Source organism: Phocoena sinus, chromosome 17, assembly GCF_008692025.1.
Source record: "Phocoena sinus isolate mPhoSin1 chromosome 17, mPhoSin1.pri, whole genome shotgun sequence".
NCBI lineage: Eukaryota > Metazoa > Chordata > Mammalia > Artiodactyla > Phocoenidae > Phocoena > Phocoena sinus.
Genome location: NC_045779.1, coordinates 6,643,421 through 6,665,539, shown reverse-complemented (window position 1 = coordinate 6,665,539; position 22,119 = coordinate 6,643,421). Strand labels below are relative to the sequence as shown.

Here is a 22,119-nt window from a genome sequence, read left to right as displayed (position 1 = left end):
GGTGGGGCCGGGGCGGGGCTGGGGGCGGGGCTGCGGGGCGGGCTGCGCCACAGCGCCCCCTGGCTGCGCGCTCCCCGCCGTGTCCCGCGGTCGCAGCTGGCTCGGGCTCGCCGGCCCCTTTGTGTGCGACGCGCTGGCCCGGAGGAGCGTGGCCCGGGCGCAGCGGCGGGTCCCCGGGGTCCCGCCGCCTCGGCCCGGGCCCGGCAGCGCTCTCCTCCTCCTCCTCCTTCGCTCCACCCTCCGCCGGCCCCCAGCCCCGAGCGGCCGCCATTGGGCCGCGAGCTGCCCGCGTCGTGCCGCGCACTCCACCCCGCCCGGCCCCGGGCGCTCACACCCCCCCACCTCCCGCCCCGTCTCCCTCTCCAGTCCTCCCCCCATCCCAGGCCTCCAAGGTGGAGAAAATAAACTCAAAGCAGAGCAACTCAGAGACTCCAATAAAACGCCCAGTACCTAGAGCCCGAGCGCTAGCGCGTGTGCCGGGCGGCTAGGGGCGCGGGAGGCGGGGATGGGGGGGAGGGCGGGGGGGACAATGAGCGCATGAAGTTACCTGCCCGGCGGCGGCGGCGGCGGCGGCGGCGGCGGGGCCGGGAGGCGGCGGCGGCGGAGCAGGCTGCGCGCTCGGCGACGACGGGTGCGCGCCGCGGCTTGGGGGAGAGTTGAGCGCTTCCCCCCCCCTTTTCTTTTTCTTTTTTTTTTTTTTCTCCTCTTCTTCTTAAACAAACCACAAACGGATGTGAGGGAAGGAAGGTGTTTCTCTTACTCCTGAGTCCAGACACCTCTCTCTGTTCCGTCTAAGCTTGTTTTGCTGGACACTTTTTTGAAAAAGGCAAAGAAAAGGAGTTGCTTGATGTGAAAGTGAAATGGACGTAAGATTTTATCCACCTCCAGCCCAGCCCGCCGCTGCGCCCGACGCTCCCTGTCTGGGACCTTCTCCCTGCCTGGACCCCTACTATTGCAACAAGGTGAATGCTCTGCTTTTGTTTCCGCCGTGTTCTGAGTGCTCGGTCCCGGGAGGGGGGCGGCGGCGGCGGCGAGCCCGCTGGGCGGCCGGGCGGTCGGTCGCCCGAGGCCGGTCCCGGGCGCGCTCGGCTCGCAGCCCGCGGCTGCCCTGCGTGCCCTCGGGGAGTAAATATTGCGGAGCCGCTCCCGGGCTTTGCCCGGCCCCCGCGATGGTGCGGAAAGTGACACGATTTGCTCGATCCTTTCCTTCCCGCTGTTCGCGACTAAGGCTCCCTGCCTAGGTTTGCCGGGGGGGCGTTGAAAAAAATTAGGAAAGAACGGCGGAATACTTTGGGGGTGTGTCTGGGGTCCGGGAACACGGGCAGAGAGTGGGAGAATTCCGTTTATTTTCTGGTTTCCCCTTCTCCCTCCCTCCCTGCTCTCCCGGCGGTGGGGGCTCGTGGCACCGCTTCCCCGCCCGGGATTAGTTGCCAGGGGAGCCGCCGGGAGTCGGGGTGCCGGGACCCGGGAGACGCCCCCCGCCCCCCGCCGGGCACAGCGCTCCGCAACGCTTTTGTTTTCCCGAACCGGTCCGGGCGCCGGCCTGCGGGCCGGGGTGCCGCCGGGGCGCCGGGGCCGGGGGACAGCTCCCGCCCAGGGGTGCGCGCAGAAACAGCAAGTTTGTTAGGAGCCGGGCGAGCGCGTCGCGTTCACGTCCAAAGCTGCCGCCCTCGGCGCGGGGCTGGAGCAGGTCCCGGGCTGGGCTATGCTCACAGCCCGGTGACCCCAGGTGCCGAGGCCGCGGGGGCCCGAGGCGAGGCGGGCCATGAGGGTGACCGGGGCTACCGCGGAGGTCCGCTCGTCCGAAGGATGCAGCAGTCAGGGCGTACGTAGGGAGGGAGTGACTCTCGGGGTTCCTCGAACTCTCAGCCCGCGGAGGGAGGACGCGCGGGGACCAGACTCCGAGAGCAGCCGCAGGTCCACGGCTGTCCTCGCCTCGGGCTTTTTGGACGTGTCTAAGCAGTCCCGCCCGGTGAACGTGGCGGGGAGAATGGAGTTCTCTGAGACTCAGGGCGAGACGTTTAGACGCCCAGTTCCCGCTCCGTGGTAACCCTGTCAGATACTCCCAGCCCCTGCGAGCAATTCCGTGTCGGCCTCTCGGTGAATTCCGCTGGATAAATCGATGGGACTAGTAACATTTGCCTGGTGGCGAGTCATCATCAAACAGCTTTTTACGCGATACAGAGGTATTTAGCGCGCTGCATCCTCGGCCCCCGGGCTCCCCATCACGCAACGAACTCGCAACTCCGAGTCTTGGTCCGTCGACACGCGCGCACACACACACACACACACACACACACACACACAGAGCTGTGAGTTATATCACCCCGTGGAGAAACTCCCCGATGCCGTGTGTACAGTGCAAAACCCAGGAAAAGGGATGTGCATGTGTTGATGATGTTTAGGCAAGTTAGAAACTAGGGAAATCTAGTCTTGTGCAAGGCAGAAAGGCTTTTCATCCTGCAGGAAGGGGCCCTTTTAGCTAGAGGCATGGAAGGCATGGGTAACTTTGGCCAGAGAAGTTTGCGTGATGAAGTTTCATTATTTGTTGGTAATACAGTCTGTTTTGCCTTAATGAGCAGGTCTCTTGTGTTTGCAACATTTTATTTTTGCTTATAACACTGCTACTACTAACAGTAATAATAAAGCAGCAGTCTTATCTTGGATAGTAAAGACATATTCCGCAGTAGTAATTGGAACCAAAAGGTCAGAAACATTTTGGCAATGAAACTGGACAAATCCTATTAAATTTATCAGTGATTTTAGGCTCCAAAAAGAAGGTAATGACTTGGATACACATTTCACTCGTCATTCTTGTGATAGTAGGGTCAGATTTAATTTAAAAGTTAAATGCTTTGGAAAATCAAGAATTACTCCAATATATTAAATCATTTTCCAATTAAGTGCTTTAAATAATTTTAGTGGGTTGTGCTGTGAACTGAATAAATTAATTTAGAAGGTCTTCAGAATTTCTTTACTAGCTCATTGAAGTTCCTTTTAAGTCACCCGGTGTATGAGGAGCAAACTGTTCTTTTAAAATGCAAATTAGCCACCCTTTCTATAGACTGGATGCAAGTCTCCTACTTTACTTATCCAGGGAATAATGGATTTTTAAAGATGCACAGTCATAAGATACACTTTTAATAGTAGGAAGAGACTTCATGGAAATGTTTCTCACAGGATGTCTGCTCCTGCCTTTCTCTGGGTAGCAGTCTAACAAATATATTTGTCACTGATCCCAGCTTATATTCAGTGTACTGAGTAGGTTTGCTAGGCCCCAGAAAACCCGGGCACTAGTGTTTTCTACTCCATCATGATTAGCATTGGCACAAAATTTCTGTCCAACTCCACAGTTTTAGTTGCTTAGAATGTAGTCAACCAGAATTCATTTTTACGGTGACTCAGGTAGATCTGCAGGGATCTGAAAGGTGGGCAGAAGTTTGAAAGAGGTGAAATAAGAAATCTGTATCCACATTTAGTAAAAACAAGTTGGACCTGACTTCTCCCAGAGAGAGGAGACTGCAAAGTAAACCTTGTCTCTTTCAGAGGTGTCATGAATACATAGTTTATTACAAGAAACAGTCACTTTGTCAGGTTATTTGTTTTCAATAGGATGATAAGATCATAAATTACTAATTGTCTTTATTTAAAATCTGTCAACACTTTACTAAAGTCAGTGTGCTGAATCCCAGAGGAACCAGTATCTCTCTGTGCTTCAGCATCACACAGTTGTAACTAGTTTCTCCAGTGACATTTTTTTCAATGTCAGAAGAGACCCTAATCCAGAAAATGGATATCCTCTTCCTGAAGCTTTTCTAAACTAAAATGAGGTGGTTTTACTTTGCTGACATTTTCCAGCACTGCTGCTCTATAGATTTTGCCAAAACACTACTTACATTGTTCAGTTAATAAACTCTGTAGGAGGAATTTTTTTGAAAACAGTTTAATTTAGTATCGCTCTATTGTAAGAGCACATTACGTTATGAGCACATCACTATGCAAACTGGCCTCCATTTTCACATAGCCCATTGCAGGAGAAAAGTGAGAACAATGCAACAATGCTGGTTATGGCAACTGTGCGAGGCATCTCTTATACAAACAGCCAGAACGGATGGCACGTTGCTGTATATAGGTCAGCCTTTGAAATAGCAGTGTAGCTCATAGACTGGACGGAAACATGTAGGCTGGAAGTAACAGTGGTCACCTCTGGCAACTTAAAGCATGGCTCTATTTCAGACATTGAGAGATGGGTACCATACTGGAGTTTCGTCTAATTAAGGCCATTTTAAGAAACAGTGTATCCCTTAATTGAGCTGAATGTTACCAAAAGAAATTGGATTATAGGAGCTCACAATTGGAGTCCAGTAGTAAAATAGAGTCCTCTTTTTTGGTTCTAGTTGAAGATGTCAGAGCATCAGTTTAAATATATACCCACAGAGTAATAACAGTTCCTTTCAGTTTCTTAGTGCAGTGTCATTTCTGAAGATTGTTTTCACTGATTTTATGCTAAATTGGGACAAAGAAATGGCACTTTTTCATTTTTGCAATGATATGATGTGTTCAGTTATTGCTCAGTATCTGCCCACAGAAGGAGTAGTAATACAATTATGTTATGACATGGCTAATGACAGGGATGCTGACCTCTGCCAGCAGTGGGAGAGGAAATAATGGTCTTTACTGTTCTCAGCGGTTGCTTTTGTGGAATCAGGTCCTGAATCTTTCTTTGGTTGATTTAGACACAAGGAAGTTCAAAACACAAACCCATACTGGCTATATACAGAGTGAAGAATAATGGGCGTTTGGAATATTGGGCTTTTATCATTGAAATGAGGGAGGACAGTGTATAATCTTTTCACATAAACATAGGAGGAAGGACCTATTTGTGATGAACTCTGCGTTAAAATGTCAGGGCTAACATTAGACATTTGATAACTTCTGAGAAAAACAAGATTTATTATCATCTCTGCAAAATCTCCTTCGAGTTTATTTTCCTATTTAGAGTATTACGTATTGCACTTCAATGGGGCAAAACTCATCCTATCTAAAATACAGGATTTGCAAGCACATTATGATGGAGTCATTATTTCTACTTCAATAAATGTAAGAAAAAGGAGGAGGCGGAAGGGGAGGGTTATAAGCAATCTAGAGCAGCATGCTTGATTAGCTCTCCCCCCACCCCCATAACTTCTAGGACTTTGGGAAATTCATAGTCAATACTCTGAACATCCTTAGTGTAATTAAAACTCCCATGGGAGTGTTATTAAGCTGGCATCTTTCATAAGTTTTGAGGTCTTTAAGTATGTTTTAAATAAATTTATAGGTAAGAGCGTAAGTCGAGCAATCATGGTTTTGGCCACTAAATCAGATAGCATACAAAACCCTCAAATGTAGCTAGCTGTCTTGACTTTGTGGGATACTTCAGTGTCATAAGCTCCAATTTTAAATGTCTATGCAACAATTACAGTTTTGAGCTTTGGAGCTCATGATGTTATTTCTAATATGCTCGCATGGTTTAGTGTTCTCACAGTTTATCGTACGTGTTAGAAGTTACTGAGTGACGATACTAAGGAACGTTTTGATATTTTGCTTCGTTGGAAAAACTAAGCTGATATTTCAATATGATCTCATTTGCTTGTTGTCGTTTTTTTTTTAAATGACATGATTGCAAGGGCTTAGAACAGAGGAAAGAAGTAAGGTAGCTGAACCTGAAGGGAAAGTTCCAAGTTTAAGAATGGTTTTCTTGGGACCAAAACTGGGTCTCCAATGTGGGTTTTGGTGTGTGGAACTATTTCTTGTGGGCATACTTTTTTTGTGTGATGGGCTCAATTCAAGAAAGGGATGGGGGCTTCCCTGGTGGCGCAGTGGTTGAGAGTCCACCTGCCGATGCAGGGGACGCGGGTTGGTGCCCTGGTCCGGGAAGATCCCACATGCCACGGAGCGGCTGGGCCCGTGAGCCATGGCCACTGAGCCTGCGCGTCCGGAGCCTGTGCTCCGCAACGGGAGAGGCCACAACAGGGAGAGGCCACAACAGTGAGAGGCCCGCGTACCGCACAAAAATAAAAAAAAAATAAAAAGAAAGGGTTGGGTTAGAGAATTGGGATAGGGGTGAGAATCCTATTTAGCTATGAAGGATGACTTATTCTACTGCTTCCCAGCATTGTGCTAACTTCCTAGAAAGTTGAAAAGACCCTGGGGATATTTCTCAGCTATTGGAGATCCTCCTGCCCTGCTGGAAGCCTGCCCTCAGCAGCTGCTCTGCCTGTGCGTCTGGTGCCTCTTGCCTCCCTCCTTTTCACCCCCTTCCCAAACACCCCCAATCCTGGAACGACTCCCCCTCCCCTGCTTTTCTCCTTCCCAGTCTGGGTCTGAACCTGGGCGGTGTGCACTTCCGAACCTGAAGCCCTCCCTCTCCTCAGATGCTTGACTCACCATCGTGGCTGTCTTGGCCGCCATGCTCCCTTTTCTACTTGCCATCATTGTTATCATAACCGTGTTAACAAATCCGTTCTTCCTCCAGTACCTGACCTTCTTTGGGGTAAGGAAGTTGGAATCTGCCAGTCCTCAGGCCCATATCCACTTCTTAAAATCCTGAACTAGGCTACTCTCCTTTCCCCCATCTGAATGAATGACATTGGAGCCTAGAATAATAGACTAAGAAAACACAGACTAGGACACGATGCTGAGAGGAAAACCATGTGGGTATTGCTAAGCTCTTATAGTTCACCTCTCCCTGCACATGTTATTGCAGTGTATTGAGAGCTTGAAATCAGCTCCTTGAACATCCCCTATCGGTGAGAAATCTTTATTTAGACTCTAAAATAGTATGAAAGTGGGACTGTGATCTCCTGATGTTTAGTTGCACGTAGTAAGCTAGCTGAGTTACACTTACAGTGAGTATGTGGGTTGGCCTATGTATGTGTTCTTATCAGAATACGCATAGATGACTAAGATGGGAATAGTTGGAAATGCAGAACCTATTTAAGTAATTACTTTTATCATGCTACATCTTAGCTTATCCAAACGTGAATCTCAGGGTTTCTGGGAAGTCATAAGGTAGAATATTTAACTTACACCTCAAGGAAAATGAAATATAGTTATCATGACTTCATTAAATGTTATTTACATTTAAAAAATATTATCAGTTGTTTAAGATAAAAGTTATACTGTATACAGCCAAATCTAAGAATCTAAAATGTATATACCTTTAGGAGAAAACAAGGTTGTGGTAAACCATTGTTAATAAATACTGTGGCCCCCAAAACCATAACTATAATCTTGCCTGCAAGAAGCTTCCACATAAAGCATCTAAATGTTTGAAAGCTGCCTTGTTTAAACTGAATTTAAAATTTTAACATGGGGAATATTTACTTTTACCAATCTTGAAGATATTTTTTCTCTTATTTACTTCTACTTTGATGTTATTGATATCCAGTCGGCTCTCCATATCTGCAGGTTCTACATCTGCAAGTTAACCAACCTTGGATGGAAAATATTTGGGGAAAAAATTTCCAGAAAGTTTCAGAAAGCAAAACTTGAATTTGCCGCGCATCAGCAGCAACTATTTACATATCATTTACATAGTATTTACAACTATTAGCATAGCATTTACATTATATTCGGTATTATAAGTAATCCAGAGATGATTTAAAGTATAGGAGAGGATGTGTGTAGGTTATATGCAAATACTACACCACTTTATATAAGGGACTTGAGAAACCTCAGATTTGGGTATCCGAGGGGAGTCCTGGAACCAGTACCCAGAGGATGCCCAAGAGCAAGTGTATTTTCAGTTGATCTTTTTCTTTGAAGGTGCACTTTCCAGAGTCAGATAGCCTTTGTTCTCCATTGGTTGATAGGGCCAGCTGTAGACAGTGAATTTTTTTTTTTTTTCCGGTACATGGGCCTCTCACTGCTGTGGCCTCTCCCGTTGCGGAGCACAGGCTCCGGACGCGCAGGCTCAGCGGCCATGGCTCACGCGCCCAGCCGCTCCGCGGCATGTGGGATCTTCCCGGACCGGGGCACGAACCCATGTCCCTTGCATCGGCAGGTGGACTCTCAACCACTGCGCCACCAGGGAAGCCCTAGACAGTGAATTTTTTAAATGTCCCGCTAGGAAAGCAGAGCACCAGGACGCTACAGCTTACATCGGCCCTAATGAATTTGAGCATTTTTTTGTTTTAAACCATGCATGCCAAGTTTCATCCCGAAGAGTAATTTCTCATTAAAAACAGTTGAGTTATAAACTGCTCAGAAATGTGGTTTATAATGGAAGTGCCAAAAGACTGTTAATTATAGCAGTTCTTCTGTAATACTTTGAGACATGGAATTCACATTAACCTGAATGAGACTTTCCTGGTTATAACATTTTCCTCCCTATAGCATTCATTTTGAAAATGGGAACATTATATTGCTCTGTGCCTGGATGTTGATGGTGTAGCAGAAAAGATCAGAGGAGGGATGAGGCCAGAAAGAAGCCCCTTGCTCTATCACTGGAGGAGGTGCTGATATCTTCCCAGATCTCTTTAGTTTGAATAGGCAAGTAAGGCAAGTTTCCCTTCCTTGAATAAAAAGTTAACTTTTAAAATCTATCTTCAGATTTCCATTGTACTTATGAAACATCATCTTTGATTTATATTTATAATAACAAAGGTCATGAAACCAGTGTCACTGTTAATGCTTTTCTGTTTGTCCATTTTTCCCTTTGGAGTTTTTAACAGTTCTGCATTAGCCAAGTATTTATTGTTTTTCATTCTTGAGTTATGTGCTTTGATGAAACTGTCTTGAAAGGACTCCTAAATAAACTAGGGCCATGGTTGGCTGATAAGAAGCTTTGCTAGTGGCCAAGAAAATATAAAATGTTTTGAGTTACTATGTGACTTATAAGTTACAGGTATCTGATCCACAGTTGTAACACTATCAGCTACTGCATGGAATACTTTTCCATTAAAGTCTTTGAGCCCCTATCTGGAAGTTACCTAGTCAGAGAAATTGGGGTGTGTGTGTGTGTGTGTGTGTGTTTGGGTGAGCATGTGTTTTTCTGTGTTTCTCATGGTCCTGGATATAATCTGCCCATAGATGCATGAGAATTTATCATAAATGGCAGAATCTCTCAACGTGTACAACAACAACAAAGGCAATCATACTGGCCAGTAGGAATGCCTCATTACCACTCCTTTTAAAGAAGTGTAGCCATATTTCACATGAGATGATGCTTTTCACAATGCTAGGGCTTTAACTGGGCAAATTATACCTTAATAAGACTAAAGAACTGGATCTTTTCTGAGGAACACCTAGGCCTTTCTGAAGAAAAGACTCTTCTTGAAGATTTCATATAAAAACTGGGGCTCTTGAACCTGTGTTGACTTACCCCCTGTGAAAAATAAATATAACCCTGAAAGGATATGATTCCCTCCCGCTCTATTTCCCATTCTCTTCAGAAGCCTGACTCTGTTTGATGTCTGGTAAAAGTTCTGAAACTAAAACCTATAATCCACCTGTGTCCCAATCTTCCATGTATCCACAGGAGGAAATAATTAATGTTTGTATCAAAGCACCTTTATGAGAATCAAGGAGTCAGCACAGGTAGATTATTTAGAAATCACACGAGGAAAGATGTTCAAAAATTCAAACAGTGGTAGACCTTAGAAAAATACCATCTTCTCGGTCCATTTCTTCTATTTCGGCTACCTTACTGAAATGAATGTGTCTTCCAAAGTCGTAGACTAGTGATTCTTTCAGGAAAGGAGTGAAAAGAATAACCTTTCTAGAGGGTCCAAGGTGAATTGGGGAAAATGGGGTGTGTGTAGCTACATAGGTAGCCTGTAATCTCTCTCTCTCAGATATTGATAAGCCCCCAGGGGGCGTCTTTTTCCCTTTCTGCATTGCGAGTCAGTGCACCTAATGAGAGATGCTAGGATGGAAGCTGTTGCCTATGATGCTGTGTAAGAGGATGAAATAAAGTTGACACTGCCTGTTCCAGAGGGAAATGGCCTCTTGTAGTTCCTGACTTCAGGCAAGCAAGCTTGCCCCTCACCACCTTCCTCTGATGTATGGGTCAGAGATAGGAAATATAATGTGCAAGATTAATTAAAGAATGGACCAACTGGGTCTAAAGATAGTCCAATTACATTGAAAGCATATCTGTGCACCACCTGAATTCCTTAAGTCCTTTAACTCAGTTAAATGGGTAATTTGAAAAATGGTGGGTAAAGTGTTATATGCATTGGCATCTCCAAGCCATTGCGTAAACCAGTTCTTTCCTTCTATGCCAGAATGCCTCTGCCTAAAATGCCAGGAACAATTGTGTAAAGAGAAATGTTAAAAATAAAGAGGCAGGATAACCTTTCAACAAAAAGTATATTTTATCATTTGGCAGATGCAGTCATGAACATTAATCATTGAAACCTGCAGATACTAGAAGCTTAATATCAAAGCTAATGATTTATTTTATGTTAATGACTTTCTGCCAGGGCATAAAAGACTGTTCATAATGGACTCTCCGCACCCTGTTCACTTACTAAGGCTAATGGGATAATCTTTACTCTCCCAAAATTAAGCTTTTTGAAATAAATTATGCTGTTATTTTTCAAGGTAACTCTCCAAAATTTACTGCAAAACTAATCTTTTAAGAACTGATTAAAGACATAAAGAGGAAGAAAATTCCCAAAGCAGCTTTTCTAGTTCATGAACAGTTTGACTTAATTAAAGAGAGAAAGTTTGCACGTATGCTAATATCCCTGAACCTGTAATGCCAAACAATTTGAAAGTCAGCCTTCGGTGACAAGGTCTGCCTTTGGAGATTCAGCTCCTGTAAGTACATCCCATAATAGAACCCATTTTTGTCGATTACCAGCCAATAATGAGCTGAACGGTAGTAAAACATTGAGTTGTTCACTGGGAAGTTTTAAAAATCATGTTTATAATTAGTTACAACCAACATTCTATTTCAATAAGAGATAATTTGCCTACTAAAGTTCACATAATGTGCTAATCATGTCTAGTGGTTAATAAAGGCCTCCTACCTCACTCCCCTGATGGCTATAAAAGGCTATTATATTCATGGCAGCAGTTCAGGTACAGCTGCTGTGTGTTAATAATGTATCATTGTCCCACTAATCAACACAGCAAAGGTCAGCACCCCTAAGCACCTAAACTACCTATTCTCTTTCCAAAATATTTATTAACACCTTAAAAGCATATCTGTTCATCTTCCTTAGCCTCGAGTCAGTTAATTCCACTCCAAGCTACTTGTGTGATAAAGGTTTTGTAACCTAAGCGAGGTTGTGGAGGAGATGAATGTAGACTCATACTAATCTTCTCCCATAAACATGTTTCCATTTCCACAGTCATTGACTGAATTAGTGTGAGGTTGGTATAGCCAAGAACCCCTTTGTAATTAAGTAGGTGTGTTCCAGAGGGAGAACGTTTTCAGATTTTACGTGTTATTTAAAGAGACATTTGGAAGAAGATCAACTTTTCAATAAGCAGAATCATTTAAAGTAAACAGAGCGAATCGGGAAACAGGAAGGGATATTTAAAGTCTAAACAGACAGGAATCCACGTTAGTTTGTAGACCTGAAACAGTAGTGAAATATTATTTGCTTAATTGTTCTTTTGGCATAGGGAAGCAGTAATAGTAAAAGCTTCTTAAACCATATTTTCTGCACCCAACATATTCACGTGGGAATTCCATTTTGCTAGAAAATCATGCAAATCAATAAGCCAGCACTTATCTGCATTAAAATTGGGCAGACAGCAATTTATAGGCATAGTGATAGTGTAGTTCTCTTGACACCCTTGGTTAGTGTTTAAGATAATCCTTGCTTTTGTGTCCTCAGAGAGCAGCCCAAAATGTTAAGTGAACAAGATCTCGTTTTCTCATCTTGTATTATTGTCTTCTGTTTTCTGTTATTCATTTTGATAACCTTGTGTGTGTGTGCTTGTGAGAGTGTGTCTTTTTCCTTTAGGGCTTGAGAACCTTAAACGTTTCAAGAGAAGAAAAAGAAATGAAACTCAACTGTGTTTCCATCACCAAGAGAAACGCAAAAGGCGATCTGGTGGGAGGAGCTTCTGTTTGTGCAGAACATAATGTACGAGGGTACATTTGTCATGCTTTAAATACATAATGCCTACAATGAAATATGTACAGGCGCAGTTGTGATCTATGAAGTTCCTGGCTCCGGTGCCATTGTTTGTAGTCTCTACGGTTGTCATACATTGTTCTTTGCACATCATACCCTTACAGCAGAATTGGACACAATTTCTAGCTTTCAGTCCTGCACCATTTTCGTTGCACAATGTACATGAGTTTGACAGGGTGTGTGTAGGAGAACTGGCAAGCAGTTGATATTTTGAAGTGGCAAGCGTTTCAGCAGCTGCCTGCTCGTGAAAAAGGGATGATAAGATATACTGTATTGTTAGTTTCAGGGACAGCATTAAGGTTTAAGCTCTGTAAAAATGTACACATTATTCGTCAGTGGTGAAGCAAGTCTTTTATGTTTTTAGAGCTTAGCTCGCTGGCTGATGTGAACTAGAATGACATTGGTCAGTAAATGAATAGGAGTACTTTGAATTTGAACTGCTGCCAATTTTGCACCAACAAAGGAACTGACAAAAGAAAGATTTTATGTGAAATGCAAAGCACACGTGATGTTTTGGGGGCTGGGAAAGGGAAGGAGAGAGAGAAAGAAAGAGAGAGAAACCCACCCTAGAGAATATCCTTTAACACCTACTTGCAAGGATACCAAATAGTTAAAACACATCTATTTTTCATGGCTCATCAGCTCCAACCTAAGCTGTTTTTTCTAATGTTCTTTAAAAACCTGTTGTATACACATAGGCTTCTAGAATCTGTTCATATGGAATTCAGAGTGTTTTTCAAAATATCACACTGTGGCCTGAAGGCCTGTTGGCAGAATATCAGAGTTGCCCACTGCTGGAGTGCCCAACTCTCTCTCTCTCCCCCTCTCTCTCCCTCTCTGTCTCTCTCTCTCCCTCTCTGTCTCTCTCTGTCTCTCCCTGTCTCTCTCTCTCTCTCTGTCTCTCTCTGTCTCTCTCTGTCTCTCTCTCTCTGTCTCTCTCTCTGTCTCTCTCTCTCCCCCTCTCTCTCCCTCTCTCTCTCTCCTCTCTCTCTCCTCTCTCTCTCTCTCTCTGTCTCTCTCTCTGTCTCTGTCTCTATCTCTCTCTCCCTCTCTCTCTCTCCTCTCTCTCTCTCTCTCTCTCTCTCTCTCTCTCTCTCTCTCTCTCTCTCTCTCTCTCTCTCTTTCTCTGGTAGTGGGAAATTGTAGTTTAATCAGTTATGGCACTTTCAGTGTGTAACGTTCATTAGCAAGGCAATTTGTCATGACTGCTAATGGTCACAGTGCATCTGCTCTCTCTCCGTTACAGAGCATGATAAGTAAGAAGACAAATATTTCAATATCTGATAGTATTAACTTGTTTCGAATTTATAATCCAAGGTTAGCTGCTCAAAGCAGACACAGTAGCCGATTAACAAGCATCCTGTATTCAATTTTACTGGGCCCCGTTTTTATGGATTTATGACTTTAAAGCACACTAATGTTCTATTATGAAGGGCGCACAGTCTCTGATTAGATGTTCAACAGAAAGTAAGTTATGAGCAGAGGACCTTCTGGGTTCATCTGGAGAGAATTTATGTGCATAATATTTTCTGTGGAGCGCCATAAATTGAAAGGTTTGATGCGTGCAGTATTTCTGACATGCTAAATATTCTTCTTATGATTAAAAAAAAAAAGTCATTTTCCTATTGGCTTATAAACTGGTCAGTCACTTTTCAAGTGAGATTAGAGCCCCGATCTCTTTGAAAAGTTTGAAAATTCTAGTAAAAAGCTTCAGGATGAATTAGAAACGTCACGTTTCTTCCCAGAACACTGCTTTGTAAGATCATTGTTCATTGTTCTAAACGGGAAAAGTTAAAAAGATTCCCCGCAGTTGAAAAGGCCAGAATTTTTTATGTATTTCCTATTTTCTAGATATTACATCACATCACTTGCCATACAAAATCTTCTTGACACATTTTCATTTTTAATGAAAGGCCCTAAAATTCAGAGCATAATGATTTCTCAGAAACTGAACCCAATCTTGGTTAAAAAAAAAAAATCGTTCTTGCTAGTAACAAAAGCTGTTACTGTTTAAGTTCCTGTCGAGCGGTTAGTTGGTACGCTTCGCTGAATGTTGTCAAAAAGGCTTTCCTCATGATTGACAGCCCGGCAGGAATGTGAATGGAGATTTTAATTGCGTATCATGTGTGCATATCAGAGCGAGTGGATTCATGACTCTGCTTAGCTCCACATCTCTGCAGGTCAGCCATGCCAAAAAAATTCTCTTTTATGTGCAATTTTTGCAAAAAGAGAAAGGTGTATGTGTATTGAAGTCATTCGTTATTCATTTCTGAAGTGAAACACTTGTGTTCCCTTAGCCTTGGAGTTTGAACGTGGAACAGAAATCCAGTTGGAGATTTCTTTCTTTTACTCTTTGCACTTATACTTGGATGATGTAAATTCTTTTCTGTTACAAGTTGGGAAAAGTCTGCCAGAACATATTTTTCTTACGGCACTTGTTATATGAAGTGTGTTTATCTTTTTCTTTTTCCCCTAAAGAGTACTTTGAAAAGAAAGGGAAAAAAATGTAAGCCAGCGGAAAAATTTACTGAGGTCAGTTGCCTCTCTATAACTTGCAATCTTTAGAAAAAAAATTTGGGGGGAGTGGGGAGTGGAGAAGAAAGGCTATATTTCTGAGAGGGGGAAGGACCATAAAATTGTATCTGAATTTTGGTTAAGAATAGCAAGAATACAATGCTTATGGTAAAATGACAGTAATGAATATATGAATGTTCATTTCTTAGAAAAATAACTCCTGGGCTGAAAATTTAAAGGTCAAAGTTTCATTTCTGCTCTCACCTCTTTGCCAAGATGCAATGGTGGTGTTAAACCATTTATCTTACTTCAATGTCTATATCCAACACATGTGAGATCTTTGGAGTAAAACTTTGTAAGGTAACTTTGGCTACAGTCACCCCAGATTGATCAGGAAATCAAAGTAAAATAAAAAAACTCAGCAATGAATATGCTATATATAAGTTTTCATTTGATGTGATGTGCAGATTTGGCACTTGGGTTGTAAATTTAACACCTAGCTTACTTTTCTATGTCATTTTGAATGGGTGAGAAAAAGATTAACGCCTAGTAAAATATTACTAGGGTTAAATATAACCTTAGTAATAAGTAGGGTAATGTTGAAAAGGTGGTGACTTTATAGTCTTAGGATATCCCATGGGGACTTAACTTTGTTCTGGGCTCTAATATGTTATCCCAACACATTTTAGAAGGTATCACACTGCAGGTTGATGATTCAGCCCTTAGTATAGTGTTTAGTACAGGGTGATTGTTCTGGGAAGGTGCTGCTGTACCTTTAAAAGACTAAAGAAGAAAAATCTATTTTATTTTTAAAAATTTAGCTTTATGTACGGGGTGACATTTTTCTAATGTTATGGAAGACTATTTTGTACTTTATACGGAGAGCTCAGGCAAGGAAAAATCTATTTACAAAATGAAAAAAAGTGCTCAGCTGAATGCATTTCACTTTTAAAGATGATATTCTGGTAATGAACTTTATCAAGCAGAGAACATTTAAGTGAAAGTATTCAAGTAGTTCCTATTTCGGTTGCCTCACTTAAGGATGTGTCTCTGTTTCCATTATAACTTCTTATTTTCAGGTGGCTCCAATGCAGTCCCCATAAATATTTGCACAGGGATGAAATGAGAATATTCTTGCCCGAGAAGCAGACTTCTTTAAAAAATTTGGAATGCCCTTGTAAAGAAGCTGTGGGCTTTGTTAATAAGGCACACTTAATTCATTTTTAGAAATTGAAAAGCATTTACTGGATACCAACTGTGTGCAGAGCCTTATGCTGAGTGTTGGGGGTGGGGGTTGGACAGGGAGAGGCACAGAGATGAGTGAGCCCTGGCCCTGCCTTTGTGTGGCTAGTAGCCAAGAGAGGAATACAAATAACCATAACCCAGCTCTGGTACAACTGATGTGATATGGATGGAGTCTGTAGTCAAAGTGCTGACAGTACAGAAGGAGGAAGTACTAATGGATTGTAGTGCTGGAAATCCGGGTTGCTTCCTGTAGGAAGTGGCATTTTAGTTGCCCTTAAAAATCACGCAGTGAGGAGGGGGAAAGTTACTCCTATTTTTTTTGAACTATTTTTTTAGACTTCCTACCTCTTTTCAAAATGACTGGAGGCAACTAAAAAAACCCAACACCTACAATAAGGCTATTAATATTAATGCAGAATATGATAGCCAGGAAGAAAGACGCCCACATGTTTCTTAGCTCAGGTATTTTTCCCTATAATTAAACATTAAATTTGGCTCTTGCTTGTTCACAGAGCAAAAATGGAAATACAATGAGTGACAGAATGCTGATTGTCTGAGAGACATGTGAACACTAATTATTCATCAATTTTTCTCTCATGAAAGACGGTGAAATGAGGAAATAGATGGAGGTGTGACATCATGGGCTGTCTGATGTGGTGCCTGGGTTGAGGCTGAGGTGTCTGTAGTGAGAAATAGGGCACTAAGTTAGCAAGTTAGGAAGGTAACCAGTGCCATTCTAGAGATGGGTTTAGGGGCAGCTGGGGTGGAAGTCACGTTGATTATTGTAAGTGGGCTAACGCTTAGCCCTTATAGGAATGTACCAGAGAAAACTGCCTGGGGGAGTTCTGTGGTAAAATGAACCATCAGGTATTCACCTATTTTTTTGAAGACCTTTCCAATTATAGATGAATAAGCTTTTAGAGGTTTTATACTTCCGCCAAAAGGTTGAGATACATTAAAATCTAACTTCTTAAGGGACACAAGAGTATTGTAGTCTACCTGCAAATTCTTTTTTAAATTGACCAGCCCAGGGCTTCCCTGGTGGCGCAGTGGTTGAGAGTCCGCCTGCCGATGCAGGGGACGCGGGTTCGTGCCCCGGTCCGGGAAGATCCCACATGCCGCGGAGCGGCTGGGCCCGTGAGCCATGGCCGCTGAGCCTGCGCGTCCGGAGCCTGTGCTCCGTCCGCAACGGGAGAGGCCACAACAGTGAGAGGCCCGCGTACCGCAAAAAAAAAAAAAAAATTATCAGCCCAATCATTAGCAATTAATGTGAACGTTTTGCTTTGTGTGTAGTCTTAGAAGTGCACCTGCTGAGTTAACTTCCAAAGTTATTAGTAGTTGCTTTGCTGAAATTTCTTGTTCAGTGACAAATACGCACACAATTATTAGTAAATTGGGAAAATATAGTAAAGTATCCAAACATATTCAGAAACGTCAACAGCAATTTTAAAGATATCTCACAGTCTTCAAGTAGCCACAGAGCAAAGTCCTCACATTTTTCTGCTGAAGTGCCCTGATGGATTTATACCCCGAGGGGCTGCAGGAAGACCCCAGAAGTACCTGTGAAATCTACAGAGGTCTGAAAAAGATGGTGCTTCATCTTTAAGAAATATGTAGATTTTATAATATTTTCCATAACGCATCCCTGTTTTCATGTAAATATAATACTTTAAATGACTTACAATTGAGTCCATGCTGTGCTACAGAAACATAGTCTATGTTATTCTAAAGTTCTATTGCCTTGGCATATCACTCTTTGCTCTTAGGGGAATGAGTTTGAGAAACACGAAATAACATAACAGTCTTTTATCCTTATTGAGAAATAGACTGGAGGCCTTGCAGGAGTTGATATTGTTAGGTCATCTCTCCCACAGAGATAGGAACATTTTGTTCACCCTTATTCTTTCCCTGACTTTCACTAATTCTGTTTTTGATAAGAAAGTTTGACAAAGTACTTGATCTTGGTTTAAATTGGAAGACTGTGTAGGTAGGGCTCAATAATTGCTGGTATAGTGACATTATGCTTAAAGGGAGAGAATGGCACAGAGGGAGGAAGTCAAATATCCCACGTGTAGATGGAAGAGGAAAATCCCAGTCACTGCAAAACCTGACAATGCTTAGTGATGGGAAAGGTTGTCAAGAGTGGTATTATGTTGTTAGACACTAGTATGTAACCTAACCTGAAAAGAATTTGGAAAATCCAAGAAAAGGAATGGATCATGAAGAAATCGAATGGCTACAGTGATGGTTTGGGGGTGGGTGGGAGCAGGTATAGGATAGAGCAAGAGCTATAACATAACAGATGGCTGAGGTTTGGGTTCCTTCTCTCCCATCCTCCTTCCTTTCCTCCCTTCCTTCCACCACAGACAGACATAATTTGTAAGATGATTGACATTATTTTCAAGATTCCTTTACACTTACTTCCTTAGATATTCTTCTACCTGCATTCTCACCTGCCTAAAAGGGGCTTCTGTTTCTGGGCAGCCTTCCTTTCCTGCCTTCCGCATCACCATTAGGACACCCTTCAGTGGACTGAACAGTCTTGGAAAAACAGTAGTTCTGGTTATGCAGTACAACATGGATAGATTTTAGGTGTGTATGCAGGGTTTCCTAACAAATGCCAATCTACTTGATGTCCATAGCACAACATTAAATCAGGCTTGGTTCGTTTGTTTTCCTTTACTTCATTTAAGTCTTAACCTGTTTTTGAAATGAGTTCTTTGTAAACCAGTCGGGCATGTGTAAATAATGGCTATCCCCTTTAATGACAAAAATATGTGTTTTCTTCTAGAAACTTCATTTAGGCAGTTAAGCATTTTAGATTTTTCCTTTACCCAAATCAAGGAGCTTTTCCCATACTTAAAACATCTTTTGAAGTTTTATCTGAAATGGCAGGCCAGGGGAATGAATACTGAATATGTGTCTGTAGTTTACACACATTTATTTGCAAGGTCCTGCAAAAGTGGAACAAAAAATTAATGAAAAGGGGAAGCAGATTCCTTATATTTGACTCCATTGCCTGTTTCTCCGTGAGTTTTGGAGCCCATGCCCCAGGGTTGCTACAGACCCAGATTCCCACAACATGGCATTTGCAAATATTGGTTAATTTATTTGTTAACTATTTTCTGAGTGGTTACTATGCACCAGGAACTGTGCTAAGTGGTAGGAATAAAAAAAGAAAAAAAAAGTGCACTTACAGAGGTAACCATCTTAGATGTGATATAAATAATCCTATTAATAGAAGATGGGTGAAGTGAGAATCAAATGGACAACTTTCATATTTGACCTCAAGGCTATTCATATTTTTTTTTTTTTTTTTTTTTGCGGTACGCGGGCCTCTCACCGCCGTGGCCTCTCCCGCCGCGGAGCACAGGCTCCAGACGCACAGGCTCAGCGGCCTTGGCTCACAGGCTGAGCCACTCCGCGGCATGCGGGATCTTCCCGGACCGGGGCACGAACCCGCGTCCCCTGCATCGGCAGGCGGACTCCCAACCACTGCGCCACCAGGGAAGCCCAAGGCTATTCATATTAAGCTCTGAATATCCCTGTGTTCATTCATGCATTTACCTTCTCTTCTCCTTTTCCTTTTTTTAGTCCAGATGATATGGCTGAGAGTAGACCTAGCCTTCCTTGCCCATTCTCAAGTCTTGCTATGAGAGCATCTGATAGCCTATGGGATATGGTAACTTGGTAACTTAAACCAATAGTGATTCTTTATGAAGTAGCCCAAGGAATTAATCTTTTAAAATTGAAATTCTAATCTTGCAAATATTTAAATCTTTGGAAATGTTAACTAGATATCATTCAGAAATAAAGAATGGGGTTTATATGCAATTCTTTTTTTTTTTTTTTTTTTTTTTTTGCTTTAATGGGCTGAAATCAGTTGCTTAATATTATCCAATAATACTTTTACATTTGGTGTTGTTCTTAAGTTCGGAGGTATTTTTTTAATGGTGAAACAATCAATGTTCATTTTGTTCAGGTTCATCATAACGGATGTCAAAAGGTAAACACTACTGTGTAGTTTTAGATGTTTTTTCTGACAAATACTGCATATTCTGGGAGATAGTCATCGCAAAATTGCTTACAAAATAATTCTGTGAATCTCATATTTTCTTACCATCTCATTTCTTACCCTAATATGGTATGGAAGCAGACTGCAATTACACTTTCACAATTACTTTATTATATGGTTGAAATATACTCCTGAAGCTCTTATTACCTTTTCCATACACCATTTGCACAGACCTGCTGATGGCTGTCAGCGGTGCTTCCTCAGGACAATCAGCCATTCTTAGCAGTTGTGTTTAAATTCAGCACCGCAAATAGAAAGCACCTCTCTCTCCTTGGTGATGAATTTTTAAGGTTCAAGCATTTATAATAATTCAAAGGACTTCATTATAACAGCTTGCAGAATTAGGCATGTGTGTTTTAGGATGTCGGATATTTATTTGTGGTCTTTGTCAAAGAGAAAAAGAAATGAAAACAACACAGTATTAATAGTGTGTGTTTGTGTCTGTGGCAACCGCAGCATCATGTCACCCGATGTTAGAGCTCCTTTTCCCTGAGAGAGGTTGTTTAAGATTTTCTACTTCAAATAATTCACTCAAAAGCTCTTTTCTCCATAATTGCATTTTAGGGGAAAAAAAAGACGCAACTCTACTCCATGTCTATAAATGGAAACTGGAATGCCATATATTCAAATATGGAATACATTTAGATTTAATGACAAAATCAAGGAACTTTCTTTTACATTACAAAGAGAAATGTTCGCCTTTAAAAAAAAGCCAGTTCTTAGGGTCTTTGAGAGTCTTCCAAAAAGAGATTTGGTTGACTTTGAGAGCCATATGGTACAGTCTGTTACCCTCTTCAGTGGATTTTTTTCTTTACCAGTCTATTTCACTCCCAAACTGTACTTACATTAGAACAACTACATGGAAGGCCATCTTTTATAAAGTTATGACATTTAAAATATATATACTAGGAAATAGTTAAAATATAATCAGCTTATGCGTTTCCTGCTGTCACATGCCAACACAGAGTGATTGCTTCCCTCTTTGAGAAATTAGACAGATTTGAGTCAAATGCTACTATCCTATGGGTATGTGTGTTCATATAATGAAGTCTATAATGTCCACATATAATGAAGTCTATAATGTCCAATGTTCAGGAATATTCAGATAATTGATTACATGCCTCGATTTTACTAAATTTTAAAAGTTTATCAATAAACTTTTTGAAACAACATAATTGTTCATTTATTTGGTACTAAGCCATTTGGTGTCTGTCTTCCAGGTAACCTCTTACATAATTCTGATGATTAGTAATGGTAATGAAAGCAGTTGATTAAATGGTCTATTTGTAGCTTTGTGTGGTAGAAAGAAGATGCAGAAGGAATCCCAAGATGTAGATGCTAATTATAGAACTAACCACATGACGTGGGATGAGTTACTAATTTCTCATCTTTTCTCCAAAACAAGAGCCTCCATTACCTCCAATATTCTTTCCTGACCAAAGAGTCAGGGGTATCTGCTGATTTGTAAAATAGTAAATTCCATAATATCAAGAGGTCCTGCGACTAAAAGGAACCAGAGGCCTCTCTATCACAGACACCAAATTTACAAGTTCAATGGTGTTGCCATTCATGAAATACCACTAGTATTCATTATAACCTGATCAGTTTAATGACTAAACAACACAGCAAAGTGGATTTCCAAGGAGCAAATCTTACAGCATATCTTGAACATGGTTTTAACCAGTTCCATCTTGACATCTTAATAGAAAAATATCATTTTTAAACATTGAGGTCACTTTTAAAAACTGAACCATTTGGGCTCAATGGCAACTTTAGTTTGTTAAAGTGGCAAATGATAAACGTTTTCTCTGTTGTTTCATTGTATTAATAGGGTGAGTTAGGAAAGGTGTTTGAGAATCAGAAGTCAAGGAGTCCCAGGGAGCTGGGAAGGGCCCAGGGGTTTAGCTCAGCCTGAAGGAGTGAGCCAGGCATCCACAATCAGGCGTCTTGATGACTTGAAAGTTTCTTGCCCGCGGCTCACGCGGGCTTATCATCATCGTTATTAGGATTCTTATGTTGCTGGGACAAATCCTAGCATTGCTGTTTCAGGCACCTTGAAAGGCCCTATTTTAAGAGAGTTTGCAGGCCTTCCAAACGGGCCTTCCTTCTATCAGTCTGCCCTCTTTAGCAAATAAAATACCAGCA

The 22,119-nt window shown here is 42.1% G+C and overlaps 1 protein-coding gene across 1 annotated transcript in view; it reads left to right on the top strand.

Moving 5' to 3' along the window:
* The first annotated feature begins 708 nt into the window (after positions 1 to 708).
* TOX (thymocyte selection associated high mobility group box) overlaps positions 709 to 22,119 on the top strand; it is a 299,151-nt gene continuing 277,740 nt past the window's right edge. Inside the window, exon 1 of the mRNA XM_032610468.1 lies at positions 709 to 962. Within this exon, the coding sequence (XP_032466359.1) occupies positions 861 to 962 (102 nt within the window). The 5' untranslated portion in view covers positions 709 to 860. The remainder of the gene's footprint in view (positions 963 to 22,119) is intronic.